Here is a 23,496-nt window from a genome sequence, read left to right as displayed (position 1 = left end):
AGGGAGCATGTGAAACCCGAGGGAGCGGTCCTAGCAGACCAATCACAGCGCTTGCGTCCGCGTAGGGTTGACGCGCTGTTACATTTTTGGAGAGGTGCACGTCAGGGTATGCCGAAGGGTACGCGCGCTACACACAGCCTACGACGTAGCTACGGCGTGAGTTCGACGCAGAAGTATAAATAGGCCTTAAGTAACGTTAGTGCATCACTGAGAAACGCCCTGCTCAAGTCATCCTTGCGATGGAGGTTCGGGTTGAATAACTAGTTATTCCAATGTTTCATCATCGGACTCGCGCTCGGATTGATATGGTAAAATCTACGTCATTGTTCGTTACTGTGTTTAGTTTACGGTGTAGGAAGCCTCAGGACGCGCAGAACTGACGTTGTTATGGCAATGGGCGATTTTGCGATTTTCGTTTTTTTTTTTCGACACGCGTGCTGTACGCGGTAGACCAATCACAACAGATTGAGCTGTCTGACCAATCAGAGCAGAGTAGCTCGCGGAAAGGAGGGATTTAGAGAGATTGATTCAACTGATGATTCGTTTGAGAATCATTGAAAATGTGGTGATGTGCAGATGTAGCCTATATTATGAGTAAATTAAACAGTTTTTTGACCTTTGATGCATGTAAACCTGTTGTAGGAGACTCCAAAACAACATTAGGAAACTTTAAAATAGCATAATAGGGGCACTTTAAATTAGGGCTGCACGATTAATCGCAATTTCCATGTTATCGCACTTAAATCGAGATAGTTATCACGATTTTTGAAATCGCAAAGGCTGCGATTATATTTTAAATATGGACTGCTTGTCATTGACGTACGGCTCTGTAAACGCTGCTCCATCTGAAAGGACTGTGAGTTTTAATCACTTATAACGTGCATTTGAAAAAGGAACACGCGTCAGACAGCTTTCCAAACATGAGAAGCATTTAATAACCTCTTGTCTAACAAAAGACAACATTTAATAACATGCTTTTACTCCAAACTAATAACAGTTGAGCATCCTTCTGTGAGATGATGTGGCTTCTTACACAGAATAAGGTAGTTGTGTGTTTATTGGTCATGTTTAATCAATCAAAGCATTTCAATCTCCTGTTTATTCAGCTACAATAACAGGGATTTCCTGGAATGACGGGCTATCTACTTCTGCGGCGGGGCATATTTGGCATGTCTGCACAAGAGCGCCCTCTGGTGTTCAGATGGAGCAGCATTTACTACAGATCAGCCGTGCTGCACTGACAAGCTGCGCATAAAATAATCACAGCCTTTGCCAAATCGTGTGCGGTTTCAGTGCGATTAATTGTGCAGCCCTACTTTAAATCGATTTCTGTAAAAGAAAATATCTCCCTTTGCATTGAACTTTGAGCGTTGTAACTTTGCAGATGTTTTTTATGCTCAAACAGCAACATTTCACTAACTGAAGTTAAAAAAGTGAAATTGTAATCAAGGACCCCTTTAAACCTTTTAATGGTGTTATATTTTCGATTATACTTTATTGTGAAAATCATCCAGTTTGCTAAGAAAGGTTGAGAAAGCCCTCAATGTATTTCTGTTATGTTATTTGAGCTAACCTAACTTTAAAATAGACAGGTTTCATATTGAACCAATGTCTTTTTTGTCACTTGCATGTGGTTGTTAGTGAATTTGTGTTATCTCATCAGTGCTGATGTGTGCTCTGCTGCTGCCTTTTCTTTATTTGGCCTTATACCCGGGCTGTGTTTCCTAAAAGCATTGTAAGCCTAAGTAGATCGTAGAACCATTGCCACCAATGGTACGATCAACTTGGCTCACGATGCTTTTGAGAAACTCAGCCCAGACCTGTTTTTTATGCTATGATTTCATATACTTTGATCCAGCCAACAGGATCCTCCTGGGAAGCATAACATGTACTATAAAATGATCTGGTAGCCTAGCCTACTTGTTTTGAACAACATATATTGTAGTTATTTAGAGATTGTTATACAACATATGATCATATAACTATAAATCATTCTTCAAGAATCTTTATCAAAATGATCAGCTTTGCATTTAACATTGTTTCTCACAAGCAGTTCTGTGCTACACTAAATATGAAATGTCAAATATTCATTTTCATGAGAAAACAAATTTGAACTCTTGGAAACAATGTGGGGTTGGGTATCGTTTGAATTTTAACCAAAAAGGGTAAAAAACAACAACTCTGATATCATTCACATTTATTTGATATCTTGTTGCTAAACATTTCATTGTAGCTGAATACCACGAACAAAAATCAACAGGCTAAAGAACACTTACACAAGGAACTTTAGCCTATGGTTTAAAAACACCATAGCAAAAACAACTAGCCTAACTAATATAAATTTCAAGCAGCATTAAATACAAGTATATACTCAATAGTTAAAGAACAAATAAAGAATTAGAAAGTGCACAAATACAACTGAACAAAGATATGATTGAAATAAACAGAATAAGATTTTCAGGTACAGAAACTCTAATCAAATGTAAAATAACACTGCACTTTATAAATAAAATATACATTACAAATATAGTTACAAAAGTTAGTTAGTCAAGAACAGCGACTGAATTTTCTCTTTGAGCAACATTATTATATACAGATGGCAGCAGGAATATTAGGCTTCTGCCACTTTAAGAGCTGCATGGATCCAATGCACTATTACACATGTGTTTTATCTGTCAACTGTTTACGTTCACTTAAGACATGTGACTGTTTATGAGGATATTTTGACATTTTTGCGTCTATTTTTCCATTCAAAATACGCACATTCGTGCAAAAAGACGCGAAAGAGTACTTGGTTCAGCATCACGCACCATTCAGTATGAGAGGCGGCTTTCTGTGCACACGCTTTGGATGTGTGCGCAGCATAGAAAACAGCGGGCGAGTCTTCTTGCGCTTAAATGGTTTAAAGTCATATTAAAATGCACACAAAGGAATCGATAAGAGAAATAAAAAATTTTATAACAAGTATCCAATTCCTGACCTCATGTATTTAAATTCCCAACCCTGAATATGAAATGTAAAGTATTTTTCATATAGATTTGTAACTATACAACATCTATACAAATGTGTCTAAACAGGTTGCCATTATAAAAAGCATGGTAAATTTAGTCTAAGCGTTTGCTTGAATAAAAAAAACACACAAAAAAAACACCGTTTACTTTATTAGTGCACATACCTGGTCTTGTACAAGATGTATCTGTTCCAAAGAAAAAAATTTCTTTGTGATTTAGAATCATAATTTAAAAATCTGCTCCTCCTTTTCCCTTTTGGCTTATGTCAAATAGGCCTTACTGTGACGTAATATGAGTAATGTAGACATTGTTATAGTTCTCTCACCTTTGGTCTAGCTCCGTACTGAAATGCAACACCTACTTTTCACAATCCAATTCCTGACAGATAAAATGAAGTCCCTCCCTATTTTTTTCTGGCCACTCAGAAATGTGTCAGAAAAGGAAGTTAGTTCACATTGATTTTATCATAAGAGTGCATGAGATCTAAGCCTGGACATATAATGAAAATAAATACAATCTTAATTTAAAAATAAATTCTAGTTATGCTCAGCTTTAAAATATTGCATGAGCTCTTTGTAAGCACAATGAATTCTGTATCCAGTTATCATGAATTTCAGGCTGGTCATGTGAATTCATTTGTCAAAAGGTGTGAGAACTCCTTTTAAAGATTGATTGATGTTAGTATCTTTATTATTTTTCAGGTTATGCAATGGTCTCTGCAACATATCCAGTCCCCCAGGTGGTGCTTTCACTTTCAGAAGTGTGCCGGTTCTCCATCGCTCCTGAGGAGAAACTGATTTCTTCTGGTGTGCCAGCGACATAAGCAGACAAGATTGCAAAGATCTGCCCCGTGTCGAGTATGACGGCCACGACCCGTGGCTCCCCTGTGGGAGGGAATGACGGTCAGGGCCAGGCTCCGGATGGCCAGTCCCAGCCACCCCTGCCCCAGAACCAGGTCAGTGCTCTATTTGGAATTCCCCCTTTACATTCCGATCGCTGTTGGAACACATCTGCCTTTTGCTGTTACTCAAGTAAAACTGTCACTGAAAAGAATTTATATTTCATCGATTAAAGTTTGCAGTCCCTGGGTTGTGCTGCGTTACATTCTTCAAACCACATTTGATCCGGTTTGACAGTTGACTTAGTTCCAAAGGAAAAAAAAAAAACATTTGCTGACACTCATGGATGCAAATGTGTTTCTGTAATTGTGCTCTGCCCTGAAAGGAACAGAGGGAAAAGTTATTAGGTAACGGTAGGACGATCCAACCCCCCCCCCCCCCCAAAAAAAAAAAACGCCTCTCCTGTATCAGATCACAATGTTTCTTCTTTAATGTATGTGCCTTCTGCATTTAAGAGATAAACATGAGCTTATCTCTGAATTGTTTGTTATAATTGATTACTTTTTTTTTTTTTTTTTTTTACATTTCCAGTGTTTAATAAATATTAATCTTGTACACAACTTAGAAATGCAAAAAATTCTGTTTCTAGGAATGTCTGTGATATAAAAGTACTTTTTTGGGTGGTCAGACTTTTTTGATCACATAGTGTGTACATATTTTCCATGTTTTTTTTTTTAGCATTGTTGGTTACAATAATCCACAGCGTTCTGCTGCATCATTATTTGAATTACTTAACTGCTCATCAGCCTGTTATTATAATTGATTTTAGGTTTACTTGCCCCTAAATGTCACGGTACACGATCACAGTTTGCGTATAGTTTTACATGAATCTCAGTTTGTTCCTTTCTAAGTGGGAGTACAGAAAAACTTAACCTTGCATGCTTGATGCAACTTTATTGGTTCTTGTACGTCAGCAAGTATGTTTCAGCTTCATTTTACCATATTTGATTTGCCTAATGCATGTGCATTGATCAATGTTTATATGTAAAATTTACAACAAAAGCTTAAAGGAACACTCCACCGTTTTTTGAAATAGGGCTTATTCACCTTCTTTCCTACATTTAGATAGGTGGGCAAATGCGTTTTTTTCTCAGTGCATGCATTGTTTTAGTTTGACAGGGTTGGCGCTAGCTTAGCTTAGCACAATGAATGGAATCCTTTGTTGCCAGCTAGCATGTCCTGAGTAAAAGTGATATAAAAAAAAACAAAAAAAACACCTAATTACTTCTTGTGGCCTGCGTATTCACAACAAGTACAAATAGCGATGCAGATTAACACTAGGCGATTTCCTATGCAGATATTGACTTGGGACTATATTAGGGGGAAGCACAGGCGAAGCACTGCTACTTGGGCGCAGAGATATCACGCCCAAGTAGCAGTGCTTCGCCTGTGCTTCCCCCTAATATAGTCGTTAATATATAAGTCAATATCTGCCTAGGAAATCGCCTAGTGTTAATCTGCATCGCTATTTATACTTGTTGTGAATACGCAGGCCACAAGAAGTAATTAGGTGTTTTTTTTTTTTTTTTTTATATCACTTTTACTCAGGCCATGCTAGCTGGCAACAAAGGATTCCATTCATTGTGCTAAGCTAGCGCCGACCCTGTCAAACTAAAACAATGCATGCACTGAGACAAAAATGCATTTGCCCACCTATCTAAATGTAGTAAAGAATGTGAATAAGCCCTATTTCAAAAATGGTGGAGTGTTCCTTTAAATTAAATCTGTTTATCATATGAAGTGATTATGTCACAGAAGACTTGGATTAAACTGCTCGGTTCATATTAATGTCTATATGAACTTTTTGAATCTTAAATTTGTTTTGTGTGGACCTTTAATGGATGAAACAAAATTATAAGAGAATGTCTTAATTTAGTTTCAGAATATGGAAAAAATTGGATTTCTTCTGAGATGTATATAGCCATGTCTTACTGAGCTTTTGGAAGCAAGGGCATCACTGTCTTTGTGTTTCCGATTGAATAACGCTTTCATAATGGTTTAATGCATTTGTGGTCAAAATCTGAAACCCCAGCATTATGACCAAAGAAAAGGCGAGAGGCTCCCTTTGATTTTGTTTCAGAGGGCAATTGTTACATTCTCGAGGGATAGACTGCAGCAGTGTTATCTATTACACCTGTGCTCAACGAATGCATGTTAAAAGGGAGGAATCAATGAGGATGAGACGCCTGGCAGAGAAAAGCACACCAGTTGGTTAGAAATGTGTAGTGCCTAGACATGAGAAGCAAACTGGCTATGTAGGTCAGCCAAGCAGAAGGAGCCTTTTCCAGCACACCCCCACATTTCCCAAGTTCCGCAGGCTCCATTCAGCTCTACATGCAGAGCTCCAGCCCACATGCATCCATTGACAAGGCACAGGAAACTCACTCTGAGCATCTTAAAGCTGCTTTATCTTCCTTACGGTCGCTTGCATTCTTTTAATCTCTCACATGGAAACATACTTTATGCTTGCTTATAAGACACCTGAATCATTAAGGTGCAGACCCGGCGCCAGATACAAATTCACGGACGGACATTCAATTTTTTCAGGGGGGCACAAATGAGATCAACCTCATTGCGTAATAACATTAATCAATTATGAACATTTATGATACAATGATAATGATCGACAGTCCATAATAATGTACTGACGGTAACAAGGTTGCAATGTTGAGGCTTGCGCAACCTCTCGAGGAGAAATTGAAACAAATGAACGCAACACACACAAAGAAACTCAGTTAACATATTGTGGTAAAAATTCAGTTTTTATATTTACAGTGAGGAAAATAAGTATTTGAACACCCTGCTATTTTGCAAGTTCTCCCACTAAGAAATCATGGAGGGGTCTGAAATTGAAGGTGCATGTCCACTGTGAGAGACATAATCTAAAAAAAAAAATCCAGAAATCACAATGTATGATTTTTTTTTTAACTATTTATTTGTATGATACAGCTGCAAATAAGTATTTGAACACCTGAGAAAATCAATGTTAATATTTGGTACAGTAGCCTTTTTTTGCAATTACAGAGGTCAAACGTTTCCTGTAGTTTTTCACCAGGTTTGCACACACTACAGGAGGGATTTTGGCACACTCCTCCACACAGATCTTCTCTAGATCAGTCAGGTTTCTGGGCTGTTGCTGAGAAACACAGAGTTTGAGCTCCCTCCAAAGATTCTCTATTGGGTTTAGGTCTGGAGACTGGCTAGGCCATGCCAGAACCTTGATATGCTTCTTACAGAGCCACTCCTTGGTTATCCTGGCTGTGTGCTTCGGGTCATTGTCATGTTGGAAGACCCAGCCTCGACCCATCTTCAATGCTCTAACTGAGGGAAGGAGGTTGTTCCCCAAAATCTCGCAATACATGGCCCTGTCCCATGTGCAGAAAAACACCCCCAAAGCATGATGCTACCACCCCCATGCTTCACAGTAGGGATGGTGTTCTTGGGATGGTACTCATCATTCTTCTTCCTCCAAACACGTTTAGTGTAATTATGACCAAAAAGTTCTATTTTGGTCTCATCTGACCACATGACTTTCTCCCATGACTCCTCTGGATCATCCAAATGGTCATTGGCGAACCTTCCGTGCCATGCATGATTTCAAGCCATGACGTGTTAGTGTATTACCAACAGTAACCTTGGGAACGGTGGTCCCAGCTCTTTTCAGGTCATTGACCAGCTCCTCCCATGTAGTTCTGGGCTGATTTCTCACCTTTCCTAGGATCATTGAGACCCCACGAGGTGAGATCTTGCATGGAGCCCCAGTCCGAGGGAGATTGACAGTCATGTTTAGCTTCTCTCATTTTCTAATGATTGCTCCAACAGTGGACCTTTTTTCACCAAGCTGCTTGGCAATTTCCCCATAGCCCTTTCCAGCCTTGTGGAGGTATACAATTTTGTCTGTAGTGTCTTTGGACAGCTCTTTGGTCTTTGCCATGTTAGTAGTTGGATTCTTACTGATTGTATGGGGTGGACAGGTGTCTTTATGCAGCTAACAACCTCAAACAGGTGCATCTAATTTAGGATTATAAATGGAGTGGAGGTGGACATTTTAAAGGCAGACTAACAGGTCTTTTAGGGTCAGAATTCTAGCTGATAGACAGGTGTCCGATTTCATATGACAGTTCAATAAGTAATTCATATTAAGTCACTTACATTTTAGACTAAATATTGACTGTTTTTGTTCCATTTTAGCTGTGAAAATCAGCTAAACCATTTTGTCTCACCAAAACACTCAACCGTGTTTTCATTACAGAATGATTCAGCGTTTTGAACGAATCGGTTGAGCCAAAGATTCAATGAGCTATTCAGAACCCATTCATAAACAATTGCCTCATTCTTAATGAATCAGCAGTTTGAATGAATGACTCAATGACTCTCTAAATAAGACCGCTTCTCACCTGCTTTCCCGCTCATTATCAACAAACAGGCTCATTAATTAGTCTTTAAAAAATCAGAACAAACACATTTTTATTTTTATTCAGGAGTTATGTATATACAAAACGATAACTTTTGATAACAGTAGCCTATTGATTAAGAAAAAATTGTTCAAACGAGCAAGGACGTGAAGTTGGTGAAGGGAGACATTAGGGGTGGGAATCTTTTACCATCTCACGATTCGATTCGATTCCTATTCTTGAGGCCACGATTCGATTCAAAATCGATTTTCGATTCAAAAAGATTTTCGATTCAAAACAATTCGATTTTATTCATAATGATTTCTAATCAGGTTTCTGATCATGATCTACTCTCATCTGCTTTGCTATACAGAATGACAAACATAATGACAGACATTAAAGTGTCTTTTTCACATTTATTAAGTTCAATTCTCAGGGAAGTGCCTTTTATCAAAAACATTAAAAAAATGTTTTTACTTGGTACTTTTAAAGCAAAGTATTTATGATGACCCATAACGAACTTACTTCCAATACTTCCTATATTAATTTTATTAATAAAACAAATGGAAGTGATTTGGCAAGTCAACTGTAAGGTTACATTTGCCAGCATATGTCCCAACATTGCTGAGAACCAACAGGAAAATAAATGTGTGCTTGTACTAGCAGCATACTTGTAGTAAATTAATACAAACTTCAACATATTCTGAATCTCTAGCATAGTAGCAGCATTTAATAATAGACTTCTAACCAACATCCTCTTGTTATTTCCAATGAGCAATATAATCCTTCATACAAAAAAAAAAACATTTTGCTGTAGCAAATTCACAAACAGTTTTCGTTCAAAAATATATAATTATGTACCAGAAGCTATCATAACATATAATGCTTGTGGACTTATGCATATTCTGAATAATTAGTAGGCTAACATACAAAGTCGCTCTTGACTTATAGTACACAACTAAATAATAAAGAGTTATGACTTGAAATGTTTGCAGCATACCACAATCAAAAACAGCTTATACAAAGAAAGTGAATGAACATCTGCAGAGAGTAACTTAGTCAAAATGTAACTTTTTGTGACTGGCATTGCACATTTGGCGCTCAGCCATCATGCGTCCGTTATGTGCGCGTCTCTGTTATGTGCACGCCACAGACTGTCCGCGCACGTGCACGTCCGCTTCAGAGTTCCGCCTTTTGCGTTCCGTCAATGTTACGTTATTAGAATTTTTTTTTTTTTTTTTGAAAATCGATTTTTGACATTTGTGAATCGATTCAGAATCGTCCACGTCCCGAATCGCGATTCATCTAAGAATCGATTTTTTCCCCCACCCCTAGGAGACATGCTCGTTCCCCCCCAATGCCCGGCCATGGCGCCGGGACGAGTGTGGCTTTCGTTTTTTTACTTTCACTTAAACCACAAAGTGTTAAAAGGAAATCTTCTAGATTTTTTTAAATCTCAAAATACCAAAAAAATTAAAAGTAAATTATTTTACACTTATGTTTAATTTATTTACCATTGACCATCATTTATTTGCCATGAATAGTCTTTATGCTAACTAGAGCTGCACGATTAATCGTTAAAAGATTGCAGTCACGATTAAAAAACCCACACAATCTTATTGCTAAATGACAACGATTCGGATGTCTATTAAACCTTGGACAGTCACATCAATATTCAAATCTACATTTGCGCTGTCACTTACTGAGAAAGCAGTTATCATAGGAATAAATACAGGTCTTTTCACCCACACATTATCATAATTTCTGTTACAATAGAAGTTTTTAGTTTGAGATAAACACTGATATCTATGTTAGCGATCAATCTTTTTTTTTTTATGTAACTTGACATTTCAAATACAGATTGTAATATTGTATAAATTACATTGTAACACCATTAGCTGGCAACAAGTGACTTAAAGGACAAATCAAGTGAAAAATGAACCTGGGGTTAAAAAACAGTCTCGACTAATCGAGCCACGAACGCCGTCGATAGGATAGCTGGTCGATAGGAATTACGTTTGTGAAATCTAACGTAGCACGGCGTTCGTGGCTCTATTAGTCGAGACTGTTTTCCAAGATGGATCCTGCATGTCAACGCGTAATGTACTGTCTTTATAAAGTATCTTCTTATTAAACTGTCTGTACACTTACAAAGTTCTCAATGCTTCGGTTTGTATGTAAGGACCCTTATTATGTTACCGTGTTAGTGTGAGGCTATTTTGAGCCTTGTTAGTGGTATTAACTAGCGATTTATTTTTACTTACTCTGTGCCCAATATACTACTGTTATGAGCTAATCTGTTTTTAAAGATAAAACTCTTTACATTCGATTTTCATGAAAACACATCGCAGGGAACGATCGACTCGGTAACCATGTGTTAATTAAAGGTGGTATCAGTGATTTCAGGCCCAAAAATATTTTTATCACATTCATCTAATCTTTCCTAACGATCCGCTAGCTGCCCGCCCCATAAGCATGCCGTTAAAAAAACGCGTCTCTGTAGGCAGCCTAGGCTCTGAGATCTGCACACAAAAACAAATGGTTTAGCCAAACACTCAAAACCAAAACAAATAGTGTTCCAACCAATCACCGACAGGGGGAGGGTGTTGTGAGGTTTTGTGCTCGTGCACGGCTGCACGCGAAGTCAGAGCTGAAGAAAAAGCTGGCTCAAAACCTCACAACACCCTCCCCCTGTCAGTGATTGGTTGGAACACTATTTGTTTTGGTTTTGAGTGTTCGGCTAAACCATTTGTTTTTGTGTGCAGATCTCAGAGCCTAGGCTGCCTACAGAGACGCGTTTTTTTTGACGGCATGCTTATGGGGCGGGCAGCTAGCGGATCGTGAGGAAAGATTAGATGAATGTGATAAAAATATTTTTGGGCCTGAAATCACTGATACCACCTTTAACCCCAGGTTCATTTTTCACTTGATTTGTCCTTTAAATTGGTTTGTTATTGAATCATTCATTCAAAAGATTTATTCAAAAACACTGCTTCATCCAGTAATGAAACAAGGGAAGTCTTTGACTTATACTTCACCTCTAGTAAAGTATATGTAACTTTGTTTAGTTGTCTATTCAGAATCATGATCTCTATTTTAAACAAAATTCTCAATTTATCTGGAATCATGCAGATCTGATGCTAGACGTTCCAAAGTTGAGTTGGTAAAATTTTTAAAAATGTTTTCTCTTATGCTGCATTTATTTGATCAAAAATACAGTGGAAATAGAAATTTTGTGTAATGTAATAACTTTTCATTTATGGCAAAGCTGATTTTTAGTAAGCATGACTTCAGTCTTCAGTGTCACATGATCCTTCAGAAATCATTCTAATATGCTGATTTGGTGCTCTATAAATGGTTGGTTTACTGTCACTTTTAATCAATTTTATGCATCCTTGCAAGATGAATGAATTATTATTAATTTAAAATCTTGCTAATCCCAAACTTTTGAACTGAATTGTTGTGTATCTTTGTGGCAAAGCCTATAATTTCATTGCATACAATTAATGGTTTAATCAAATCCAGGTTGATAAAACCACCCTACGTGGTTATACTGGTAAATGCAAAGCATTACAGAAAACAAGTGTTACGAGCATAGTTCCGCGTCATCTTTTACAGCCTGTGTGGCAAACTTTGTTTAATGAGGCCACTTAATAGTGCTCTCCAAGTTTGTAGTAATGACCCAGAATGTTATCTTTGTATCTGAGTCGTGCACTTCCTCAACCTCTGAACTGTTTGCATTGCAGACATCCTCTCCCAACTCATCAAACGAGAACTCCCCAGTGAGCCCTCCAGATGAGCAGGGTCAGGGGGACTGTCCCACTCCCCTGGAGGAGGAGGAGCCAGCTTTCCCTCACGCTGAACTGGCCAAGCTGGATGACATGATCAACAGGTTTGGGCTCTTATTCTACATTTGGTCAAATTCTGTGTATAATTGAATCAGGAGCACTGGAGATGAACGATAAGGATGTTGATATGAAGTTTATTTATTTAGGCTATTATCCATTGATAGAGAGATTGCACATCTGTGTCTTATCAGTTATGTATTAAGTCGACTAATTATGCTGTTGTTGTTTTTTATGTACAGACCTCGCTGGGTCGTTCCAGTTTTGCCAAAGGGTGAATTAGAAGTTCTTCTTGAAGCTGCTATAGATCTTTGTAAAAAAGGTAATGCTTTATTTTTAGCTATTTTTTGTCATTTGATATTCTTTCTTTATTCATTAGTTTTTTTGCTACTCAGTAGCAGAAGCTGTATTACCTTTATCTGCATAATCTTAAGCTTTCACTTTTGCTCTCAAAGGAATTATTCAGCCTCATTAAATGTCAGCCTCTGATAGGTTTTTCTTTTATTTCTATCTCCAGGACTTGATGTCAAGTGTGAAGCATGCCAGAGGTTTTTCAGAGATGGCTTGACAATATCCTTTACGAAAATACTGACAGATGAGGCTGTTAGTGGATGGAAATTTGAGATCCATGTAAGTCCTGCAACCTGCTTGATGGTGGCATTTTAATCATGCCTCCCATTTCAGAAACACATTTCGTCTTTTTGTTTACACATTAAAGCGTTTTACTAACCATTTTGCTGTCAGGTCTGTCCTCTCAAGAATTGATTACTTATTTGGGTGGCTGTGAAGAAACATAATGTTATTTTGGTTGCCTTCATCTTATTTGGCTGTTTGATTGAAATGCCAAAGCTTTGATCAAAGAGCTCCTTTCAGTAAAACAGAGGCAGTATTAGGACATAGCTCTGAGTCATCGCTCTCGTATAAGGCTTGTTTTCGCTCCTTAATGGCTGCTCTAGGATCAGCCTCAATGGCACTGCAAATATAGATCATGTTTTTGCATTTAAAGACTTCCCACTCACTGTAAATCAAAGTGCTTCAACTACATTTGCATTTTAGTGTATTTTAAAGCCAGAACATACTCAACACTTCTAGGGGTACATTTCTGGCCTGACATGTTCTGTCTCATTCTTTCGACAGCGGTGCATCATTAATAACGCCCACCGACTGGTGGAGCTGTGTGTGACCAAGCTATCTCAGGACTGGTTCCCTCTTCTAGAACTCTTGGCAATGGCCACCAACCCCCACTGTAAGTTCCACATCTACAATGGTACCCGGCCCTCTGAGACGGTGCCTGCTGGGGTTCAGCTAGCTGAGGATGAGCTGTTTGCCCGTCCACCTGACCCTCGCTCTCCCAAGGTGAGAGTGTGTTTGTGCCACTGGAGAAATTTAAGATTAATCTTTTGGACCTTTATGAAACCTTCAATTTATGAATTATTGAATTAGTTTTTTGAAATGGTTAAACTTAAAAAGAAATGGAGACTATTCACACAGCACCTAAAAAATACCCTTTTTTTCTTATGCATTCCTATACATTTTTTAACGTGTATTTTAATTTGGTGGACTTTTTAAGCATCAGTTACCTGTTTATCAGTCTGTCTTTAGCTTTAATTTTAAATGTTTTATCCTGTATTGGTCTATTCAGTGACAACTTCCTGTTTATTTGTTTCCTGCAGGGCTGGTTGGTGGATTTAATAAACAAATTCGGCACCTTAAACGGGTTTCAAATTCTGCATGATCGATTCATGAGCGGCCAAGCTCTGAATGTTCAGATTATTGCTGCACTCATTAAGTAAGAACTATCAAACATATTGGACCAGTTTGCTGGAAAGCTGGAATTTATTGTAGTAAGGTTTGATTAATGTCTTTTTTTTTTTTTTTTTTTTTTTGCAGGCCTTTTGGACAGTGCTATGAGTTTCTCACTTTGCACACAGTGAAGAAGTACTTCCTTTCCATCATAGAAATGGTTCCCCAGTTTCTTGAAAACCTCACGGATGAGGAATTGAAAAAGGAAGCAAAGAATGAAGCCAAAAACGATGCCCTGTCTATGATAATCAAATCTTTGAAGAACCTGGCTTCTCGAGTACCAGGACAAGAGGAAACCGTGAAGAATTTAGAGATATTTAGGTTAAAAATGATTCTTAGGTGAGCTGAACATTGGCTTAAACCAGTTTCAGTTTAGTCAGTACGTTAAATGGTTGTTCTTAATCATTAACCTTTTGTGTTACAGGTTATTGCAGATTTCTTCTTTTAATGGCAAAATGAATGCACTAAATGAAGTAAACAAGGTGATTTCAAGTGTTTCCTACTACACGCATCGTCATGGCAATCCTGAAGAAGAGGAATGGCTGACAGCAGAGCGCATGGCAGTAAGTCATGCTGCAGTACTTAACGATTGAACCGGAGAATGTTATGAGCCTTGTCAGGCAAATTATTTGGTCATTATCATTGAATATACTGAGCAAACGAAACTTGTCATTAAGATATATAAAGGTCTTTAAGGCAGTCGAAATACATTTTTGTTTCTAATCTGTATCGTAACATTAGATGAACATGTATTTTATTTCTCGCAGGAATGGATTCAGCAGAACAACATTTTGTCTATTGTGCTGCGAGACAGCCTTCATCAGCCACAGTATGTGGAGAAACTGGAGAAGATCCTTCGATTCGTCATCAAAGAAAAGGCCCTAACGCTTCAGGACCTGGACAACATCTGGGCCGCTCAGGTGAGAGACAACCTCAAGTTCCTGTGTGATTAATGTATATTTTATGATCTTACATTCTTCTTAAATTTGCTTTTAAATATATAAAAAAATCCCTTTAACTCATTGTTTCCAATAATTACCTTTACCTTTAAGAACATTGATGACATTCATACATAGCCATACAATGTCTATTATATTACCAATCAAAACAAAACATTAATCTGTAAATATAATGAAATTATATATTTATTAACGCGTTACATTTGGCAGTTTTTTTTAAATGTATGCTTTATTAGTAAAGCTTTTTTAGCCAAACTGTCATTCAAAGAGGTTTTGTGATTTGTGATAATGGTATTTATATCCTCAGGCTGGGAAACATGAGGCTATTGTCAAGAATGTTCATGATCTCCTTGCAAAGCTGGCGTGGGATTTTTCACCTGAACAGCTGGACCATCTCTTCGACTGTTTCAAGGTTATTTATAATGAACTGGCGATTGCAGTTTTAGACATAATTATTTATTTTTTTATTAATGTAGAGACCATACGTTGGTCATACATAGACTTTTCATTAGGACTCAGCATGTCTATGTGTGCCTAGCTAGCATTCCCACAGATTACAGAATCTCTGTCTTCAAAGGAATAATTTTATGGTTTATAGGAGAGCTGGACTAATGCAAGTAAAAAGCAGAGAGAGAAGTTACTGGAATTGATTCGTCGGCTGGCAGAGGATGACAAGGATGGTGTGATGGCTCACAAAGTGCTCAATCTGCTGTGGAATTTGGCCCATAGTGATGATGTCCCTGTGGATATCATGGACCAGGCCCTTAGTGCTCATATCAAGATTTTGGACTATAGCTGCTCCCAGGTACCATTATCAACCTTGGTTAAATATGCAGGGTACCCGCGGGGTCTTAAAAGCATTGAAAAAGTCTTAAATTTGATCATCTCAAATTAAGGCCTTAAAAGCCTTGAATTTGGTATACAAGTCTTGAATTTCGTTACAAAGGTCTTAATTTTTTTTTTTGCCTTTTCTATGATTAAATTCATACCGTAACAAAATTAGCTGTTGTTACTAATGTAGACTTATTAAAAATTAGTCGCGTAACGTTGAGTGCACCTCGCGCTTCACGTCATAGAAGAACGCGCGAAAGCGCGCGCACCCGTTACGATGGTTACTAATCAGAGCTTTTCTGTTAAAAGAGCATGTTTTCTACCCGGTCTTTTCAGTAGTATCTGGCCACAACCATCCACGCGCGCTCTCTCTACATTGTTGAAGAAGCGCGGATGATCTGAAAACACAGACAAGCTGGAGTTCAGCGATCTTCATTTGAGAATATCTGTCACGAGCCGCTTGTGCTGTTTGTGCGACTAAATCTGCGATCAAAATGCAGGCTGATATACAGCAGTGTTTTTAATGTTGATCATTATGCGAGCAAGAATGCAATGTTTCCCAACTATCCACACGATTTCAAATGTGACATTGATTTTATACAACAGTAAAAAAAAAAAAAAAAGGGTAACATTAAGTGATGTACTAAATTTTAAACAGGCTTATTGCTCTATTTTGCAACAAAATCTGTGGCTTTGACAAAGACAATGAGTTACCGCCACCTACTGGCGATTTTAATATCATATTTGTATTAATATTAAACGTTTTTTAACATTGAATATTTATTGAACATTGTTTTATTCAAAGCATTATTTATTTTTAAAAGTATTATAAAGGTGAAAAATGAAATGGAAAAATCAAATATTATTTGATTGGCAAATAATATGGCAAATATTGTCCCTTAATGGAAAGATGTGACTGCAGTCGTGGAAGAGTACAGCACGCTAAAAAATTGAAGAACTAAGGAAAAGGGATAGGCCTATGTAGAATTGCACAAGTGCTACTGCTAAAGAGTGCAATGTTAATACAAGTGCAATGTTAGCTTAATTTTAATTTCTCATAAGCTAAATTGAATTGGCCTAGAGAGAATAATTATGACATTTTCTGTCTAAAGACTACATATAAAATAGTTACCAAAATTAAAGTAACTGCAGTTTGACTAAAAGTAATGACTAAAAGTTGACAAAAAATGCAAACACATTTCGTCAACTAAAACTATGAAAGGCAGAATGACTCAAATGTGACTGACCAATAAGCATTTTCGTCTGAAGATGAAGAGTAAGACTAAATCAAAAATGGCTGCCAAAATTAACATTGGCCTACACACGTGCACGCTACAACGCTGCCACGTATGTATTAAATATGACTGATAATTCAAATAAAATGTTTTATTTAATTCAAATAGTCTACTTGTACATAATTATTTTTTAGGGTTTAAAATGTATACAGATTTGACATTTTCCCCTCATACTTCTGTCGGAATTGGTACGAAGTTGGCATTGAATTTCATTTGAAATGGTATTAAAAAGGTCTTAAAAAGCCTTGAATTTAAGTTGGAGGATCCTGGGGGTACCCTGATATGGAAAATGTACTTAATTTACTTGTAAATGTATGTAAATGGTAAATGTACTTACATGTACCAAAACAATATTCATTTTGATATGATGTAAACGGTTGAGAATGTTAAATTAAAAACAGTGCTTTTCATCTGCTGTAGGACAGGGACACACAGAAGATGCAGTGGATAGACAGATTCATAGAAGAATTAAGAACTAATGACAAATGGGTGATTCCTGCACTGAAGCAAATACGGGAGATCTGTAGCCTCTTTGGAGAAGCCCCCCAGAATTTAAGGTAATACAATTGGTCTCAACCAAATTTAACCATCAATAGCATTGATGCTTGTTTTAGTGCAAAAAAAATAAGTGGACAAATATATTTTTGGTGTTATTTACTCATATTCAAGGAGTATTTTCATGAAATTCAACCACACATTTTAGGAAGAGCATGTAAATATAGCAAATGTATCGTACACATCCCTGTTGTTTTTCAGAAAGAAAATACCTATTAACTTACTAAAGAGCTTAGAGGGGTAAGTGGACAGTTAATTTTGGGAAATATTATCATTATTATTATTATTATTATTATTATTACTATTATAACTAATTTTAAAGCTTAAGTTTGCTTTTGAATTTCAGTAAATGAGTAATTTGCTTGGTGTCTTCTGCACCATCTAATCTAATCACCAATCAGTGTCCATGGACAAGATTCATGTGTATAAAGCTTCTTACAGTAAGAGTGCTTCTGTGGGTTACATTTCATAAACTTACAAATGCATACTCTTGGTATATGGACAAGGTTTGGATCTAGTGCACTCTTCCTTTGGGATGCTTTAAACATGTGAGTCCGTTGGAGAAAAATAAAATTGCAGAGGAAGGCTGAACTCACATTTTCCAATACTTTCCAACACCTTATGCAATGAGTTTTATATGACGACAAATTCTCTTTCTGCCTTTGCTTTGATGTCTCGGGATATTGCTTCTCTTATGTAAATTTAAGCTTTCAATTAAGGACAAGGAAATAGTCTGTTTCTATATACCTAAAAAGCCCATTGTCATACGATTTAGATGAATAAATTGCAATATAATGGACATTAAAAATAATTAATGTGAAGGAAATTTAATTCAGTTATGTTTAATGCGTTTTTCTTTCTTTACAGTCAAACGCAGCGGAGCCCACATGTCTTCTATCGACATGACTTAATCAACCAACTGCAGCACAACCATGCACTGGTCACTCTTGTAGCAGAGAACCTGTCTGCATACATGGAGAATATGAGGCAGTTCTCAAAAGGTTTGTGAGTCTTGACAATATGTTGTTGGTTTGTTTTGCACATACCTATTCATAATTTATTCATTAAAACATTTGTTTTTGTTCAGGTTTATGCCCACGATGTTAAACATTTGTTGATGCTAACTTTTATATGTTTTATCAGAGCACACAGACTTTGATCCTCAGACTGTTAGGCCAGGAAGTCGGTATAGTCATGTTCAGGAGGTCCAGGAACGGCTTAATTTCTTGAGGTATTTATACTTTACAAGCAGCCTTTCTATATGCTGTATAGATTGCAGAACCCATATTCTATTCCATCCCTTTCTCTTTTCACATTATTATTGGACTCGGAGCGTTACTCGTTTTCTCATGAACCTGAGTATCACAGTGTCTACTAGAATAAACTGTTTATCACTGTAGCTAGGTAATGAAGGTGCTAGAAATGGAATGTGTTTTTCACCTCACATTTTTACTTGTTTTTTCATCCCTTTGATTCAATTACCAAAACTAAACGCACACAGAAATGGTCTTTGTGTACTAGGCTATTGTATTATTAAAATCAAATTATTTTTCATAAATGTCAAGATTTTTGTACACCAAGGAACAGACAGTTTCTTGGTGTGCACCTGAGGTCAGGGAAACTGATTTCACACCAATCAAACTTTGTCATCAAATGAATTTGGTCAGCACCACAAGGTCTATTATGAAAACGTACAGTTCTTAGACTCTCTATAGACTCTTAACAAATCACTAAATACCCTCATCCTTCAGGTTCTTACTGAAAGATGGGCAGCTCTGGCTCTGCGCACCTCAGGCTAAGCAGATCTGGAAGTGCCTGGCAGAGAATGCAGTGTTCTTGTGTGATCGGGAGGCCTGCTTCAAATGGTACTCCAAACTCATGGGGGACGAGCCCGACCTTGACCCCGACATCAACAAGGACTTCTTTGAGAACAATGTGCTGCAGCTCGACCCTTCACTGCTGACAGAGAACGGAATGAAATGCTTTGAACGATTCTTCAAGGCAGTCAACTGCAGGGAGGGCAAACTAGTGGCAAAACGCCGGGCGTACATGATGGATGACTTGGAGCTGATAGGGCTGGATTACCTGTGGAGGGTAAGCTGTTGGATCTTCATGGGTATGTTCAGAGCTGCTTGTTCTGGGATATTACCTGCCTAAAATGTCTTCATCTTTAGTCTCTTGGTAATTTTGAAATATGTCACTGTATTGTAAATGGCAAGAAGCAAAGTTGGAAAAAAGCCCTTAAATGAAACATTTGGGTTTGTAAATGGTTATCAGAATTGTATATTTTATTGTAATGTCAACAGGGGAACAATGCTAATTTTGCTAGTATTTTAAAACTAAATGAAATTTAGCCAAATACTAAGGCCGTTTCTCAATATGCGTTCTTGTCTGTACTTGTGTTCTTGTGGACTTGTGAAACGTCATCAGTCGCTGCCCAAGTACTGTCCCAATACACAAGTTTGCATTTTGGCAAGAACGGTTAAAAATCCCGGAAGTGTTCTTGACGCCCATTTTACCGAGGATGCATAGGTTGGTAACTTGTGTGAACTTGATGGCAGAAATATCCCAGCATTCATTTCGGCATTTGAGGAAAGAGAGGCAGGTCAATACAGCAAGTCGTTTTTCTACAATTTTGTACGCTATTTCATCACTAAATTCACTTCTGAGAACATTTAATGCGAGAAATCAACTGTGTAGATTTCAAATATTGGCATTTTTACGGAAATTTATGGTGAATCGAAAATGTGCTCAAACGTTTTCGGAGGTGAGAATCTCCATAAGCGTAGCTTTATTGTTATGAATATACATTACATTGTAGTGTACAGTTGTAGAGTAATCCCTTGAGCTGAGGGTAGGCTTGGGCGATAAAGCCTGGCTGTTAGCGTCAATAATTCTCGTTATGTCTGGGTACTGCAGACGGCAGTCTGTGCGGGGGTATTATTGCGCAATACCAGCAAGAACACATTGTCTCAAACTGTCAGCAGCGTTCTGTGTGCTCGTCACCTTGTGAGTTCATTCTTCCAAGAACAACTAGCAAGAGCGTTCTCCCCAAGAACACAAGTCTGTTCTTTGCATTCTTGGTTTTGAGAAACACCCTAAATGTCTCTCTGAGCTCAAACAATCTCTCGTCTTCCTTTTTGTATTGACAGGTTGTGATTCAAGGAAGTGATGATATTGCTAGCAGAGCAATTGACTTGCTTAAAGAGATTTATACAAACCTTGGACCAAAATTACAAGCCAATCAGGTAATAGTTTTTAATGGAGATGCATATCACTTGGTGTAATAAATGTTGCGTTTCTCTTGAGCTTGTTTTTAAAATGTGTCACATGACTGTTTGCAGGTAGAGATCCATGAGGATTTTATTCAGTCTTGCTTTGACCGGCTCAAAGCGTCCTATGACACCCTGTGTGTGCTGGACGGAGATAAAGACAGCATTAACTGTGCCAGACAAGAGGCCATCCGCATGGTGAGAGTACTGACTGTGCTCAGGGAGTATATAACCGAATGTGACAGTGACTACCATGAAGAGAGGACCATCCTGCCCATGTCTAGGTAGACCCAATCAACCCTGTCATAAATTTAGTTTAAATAGTTATTTTTGCTTTGCTGTGATGACCAGATTCTAACAAACTCTCTCAAACTCTTCCTTTAAGGGCTTTCAGAGGAAAGCATATTACACTAGTTGTGCGTTTCCCAAATCAAGGCCGACAGGTTGATGATCTGGATATTTGGTCGCATACCAATGACACAATTGGTTCTGTGCGACGCTGCATTCTGAACCGAATAAAGGCCAACAGCACGCACACCAAGATTGAACTTTTCATCGGCGGAGAGATCATAGACCCAGCAGATGACAGGAAGCTAATTGGGCAGCTAAACCTCAAAGACAAAACTGTAGGCATTTGCTTGGCTGTTTTTTCTCAATTTACACAATAAGGAATTTCACACACATAACCGTTGCCTTAAATTTAACAGCATGTGTGAACATGATCTGTTGTTATATTTTACAAGAGTACTTTTTCATTCCCTCTCTTCCAGCTCATTACAGCCAAGCTCACCCAGGTCAGCGCCAATATGCCTTCCAGTCCAGACAGCTCCTCAGACTCCTCCACTGGCTCCCCTGGAAACCATGGAAATCACTACAGTGATGGGCCAAACCCTGAAGTGGAGAGCTGTCTTCCTGGCGTGGTGAGCATCATGCCATTCAGGCACATAATTGAGCCAAAGTGTCTATTGTGTTAGGGTAATTTTTACACATTGAAAGGGGAGCGCAGTGACTTAAATTACTAGGTTACTGACATGGTGAAAAATGGAATGTGTTTCCTCCTAACACATTTTATCATCCAAAGTATCAAGCTGTCTTTGACAGTCATAGGTTATAGATAGATAGATTAATATTTGGCCCGTTACCCGACCTGCGCCCGCGATAAATCACACACAAGCTAAAATCTATTGAGCGGTGGGGACGCGTTCATGTAACATGTAAATGTAATGCGCTGCCAATAACGCACCTAAAAGCTGTCACAAAGAACTGGGAAAAGTAATGATTATTAATATGTCAAATATATCAAGGAGACATTTCAATTTTTTATTAATAAACAAGTGTTTTCTGTGTCAAAGTTGAAGTTGACGATGCTGACTGACTCGCGATCTTCGCAGTAGCCTAGTGAACGCGCCAGAGAAAAATTCACATTTCATACGGATTGCATAAGCAGAGAGCAGTCTGTTTTCTTTTATTTTGAATTGTTTTGTTTAAAAGTAAACATTTCATGCTTTCTATTTCTCAGGTCTGTGAGGCAAGTAGCTTACGCTGAGTTTCGGTTCATTTAGGCTAAGAGACGAGCCTCAAGTTCATGCCCCCGCGCCTCCGTGTCGAGATTGCCTGCTATATTTACCTCTTATTTATTAAATCCAGGAAATTGGTTGATGAAACATTGATTAAAATTAAGATACAATTAATACGAAACGAAATTCACTTTAAAGAAAGGTTTTCTACAAAAACAAACTTAATGAAATGGTCAAAATCATGTCTGCCCACTGCATTTGTCTCCTGATATTCGGGATCATCTTATCTTATTCATGCTTTTCACTTTTCATAATCAACATGAAATTTTAAAAAAATATTATTTTATTTAAACATGAATATGAAACTAAATCGTTTTTAATGACAGGGCTACAACACATACAATACAGTACAGAGAAATTTAATGTCGGAGCATTGCCGGTGAGCATGTGGAGGGAGAGATACGATTTTCGATCAATCATCGAATATTATTTTGCTTGATATGCCAATTCTTAATATTTGGTATTTTTAATGCCTGTTTGAGATCTCTGTGAAAGTTTTAATTGTAGGTTCGTGGCCCTGAGTGTCATGATTTCGGTTTCATTTCGCATATAGCCTACAGCCCTTATAATCATAGATGACGCCACTGGTTTTTATTTAAAAGAAAGACCGTATATGTTTGTATGTAGGCCTATATATTGGCAATTTATATACACAATACTTACTAAAATATAATTAATATAATTTTATTGCATTTGTATTAGTTGTTTGAAGAGTAAAAAAAAAATCGGTCGGTCTTAACACAAGTTTACAACCGGCAAGTCTGTCGGACTAAAAAGGGGGGAAAAAATAATTGGGTCAGTCCTAAATTGACAAGGTCGGTCGGGTTACGGCAAACAAGAATATTTTTAAGGATGGCCTGACTAAAACACATATTTGCGTATGTGTAATGGTAATTTAGACATACAAATATTGCACATATTTTTCATCCGCTACCCGCCCGCAAGGAGTTCATTATCCGCCCGCATCCCCGCCCGTGAATTTTAGGAATGTCACAATCCACCCGTTTTAGCCACTTTTATGCGGGTACCCGACCCGTTGCAGGACTCTGCTCTAA

At 37.8% G+C, this 23,496-nt stretch overlaps 1 protein-coding gene across 8 annotated transcripts in view; it reads left to right on the top strand.

Moving 5' to 3' along the window:
- Positions 1-23,496, top strand: part of usp9 (ubiquitin specific peptidase 9) — a 50,810-nt gene that overhangs the window by 5,066 nt on the left and 22,248 nt on the right. For 4 of the 8 annotated variants that reach the window (XM_081368207.1, XM_081368206.1, XM_081368203.1 and 1 more), the window contains exons 2-21: positions 3,713-3,966; positions 12,051-12,196; positions 12,392-12,471; positions 12,667-12,779; positions 13,287-13,505; positions 13,823-13,938; positions 14,040-14,291; positions 14,377-14,515; positions 14,720-14,872; positions 15,219-15,323; positions 15,510-15,716; positions 17,458-17,594; positions 17,794-17,832; positions 18,460-18,593; positions 18,736-18,823; positions 19,344-19,686; positions 20,745-20,840; positions 20,937-21,148; positions 21,250-21,490; positions 21,635-21,784. In XM_081368207.1, the coding sequence (XP_081224333.1) occupies positions 3,871-3,966; positions 12,051-12,196; positions 12,392-12,471; positions 12,667-12,779; positions 13,287-13,505; positions 13,823-13,938; positions 14,040-14,291; positions 14,377-14,515; positions 14,720-14,872; positions 15,219-15,323; positions 15,510-15,716; positions 17,458-17,594; positions 17,794-17,832; positions 18,460-18,593; positions 18,736-18,823; positions 19,344-19,686; positions 20,745-20,840; positions 20,937-21,148; positions 21,250-21,490; positions 21,635-21,784 (3,066 nt within the window). In that variant the 5' untranslated portion in view covers positions 3,713-3,870. The remainder of the gene's footprint in view (positions 1-3,712; positions 3,967-12,050; positions 12,197-12,391; positions 12,472-12,666; positions 12,780-13,286; positions 13,506-13,822; positions 13,939-14,039; positions 14,292-14,376; positions 14,516-14,719; positions 14,873-15,218; positions 15,324-15,509; positions 15,717-17,457; positions 17,595-17,793; positions 17,833-18,459; positions 18,594-18,735; positions 18,824-19,343; positions 19,687-20,744; positions 20,841-20,936; positions 21,149-21,249; positions 21,491-21,634; positions 21,785-23,496) is intronic. The other 4 variants (XM_081368208.1, XM_081368205.1, XM_081368204.1 and 1 more) reach the window with 1 other exon arrangement.

This window comes from Scardinius erythrophthalmus, assembly GCF_964197995.2.
Source record: "Scardinius erythrophthalmus genome assembly, chromosome: 6".
NCBI lineage: Eukaryota > Metazoa > Chordata > Actinopteri > Cypriniformes > Leuciscidae > Scardinius > Scardinius erythrophthalmus.
Note: the sequence above shows the minus strand (reverse complement) of the source record. Positions and strands in the feature narration are given on the sequence as shown.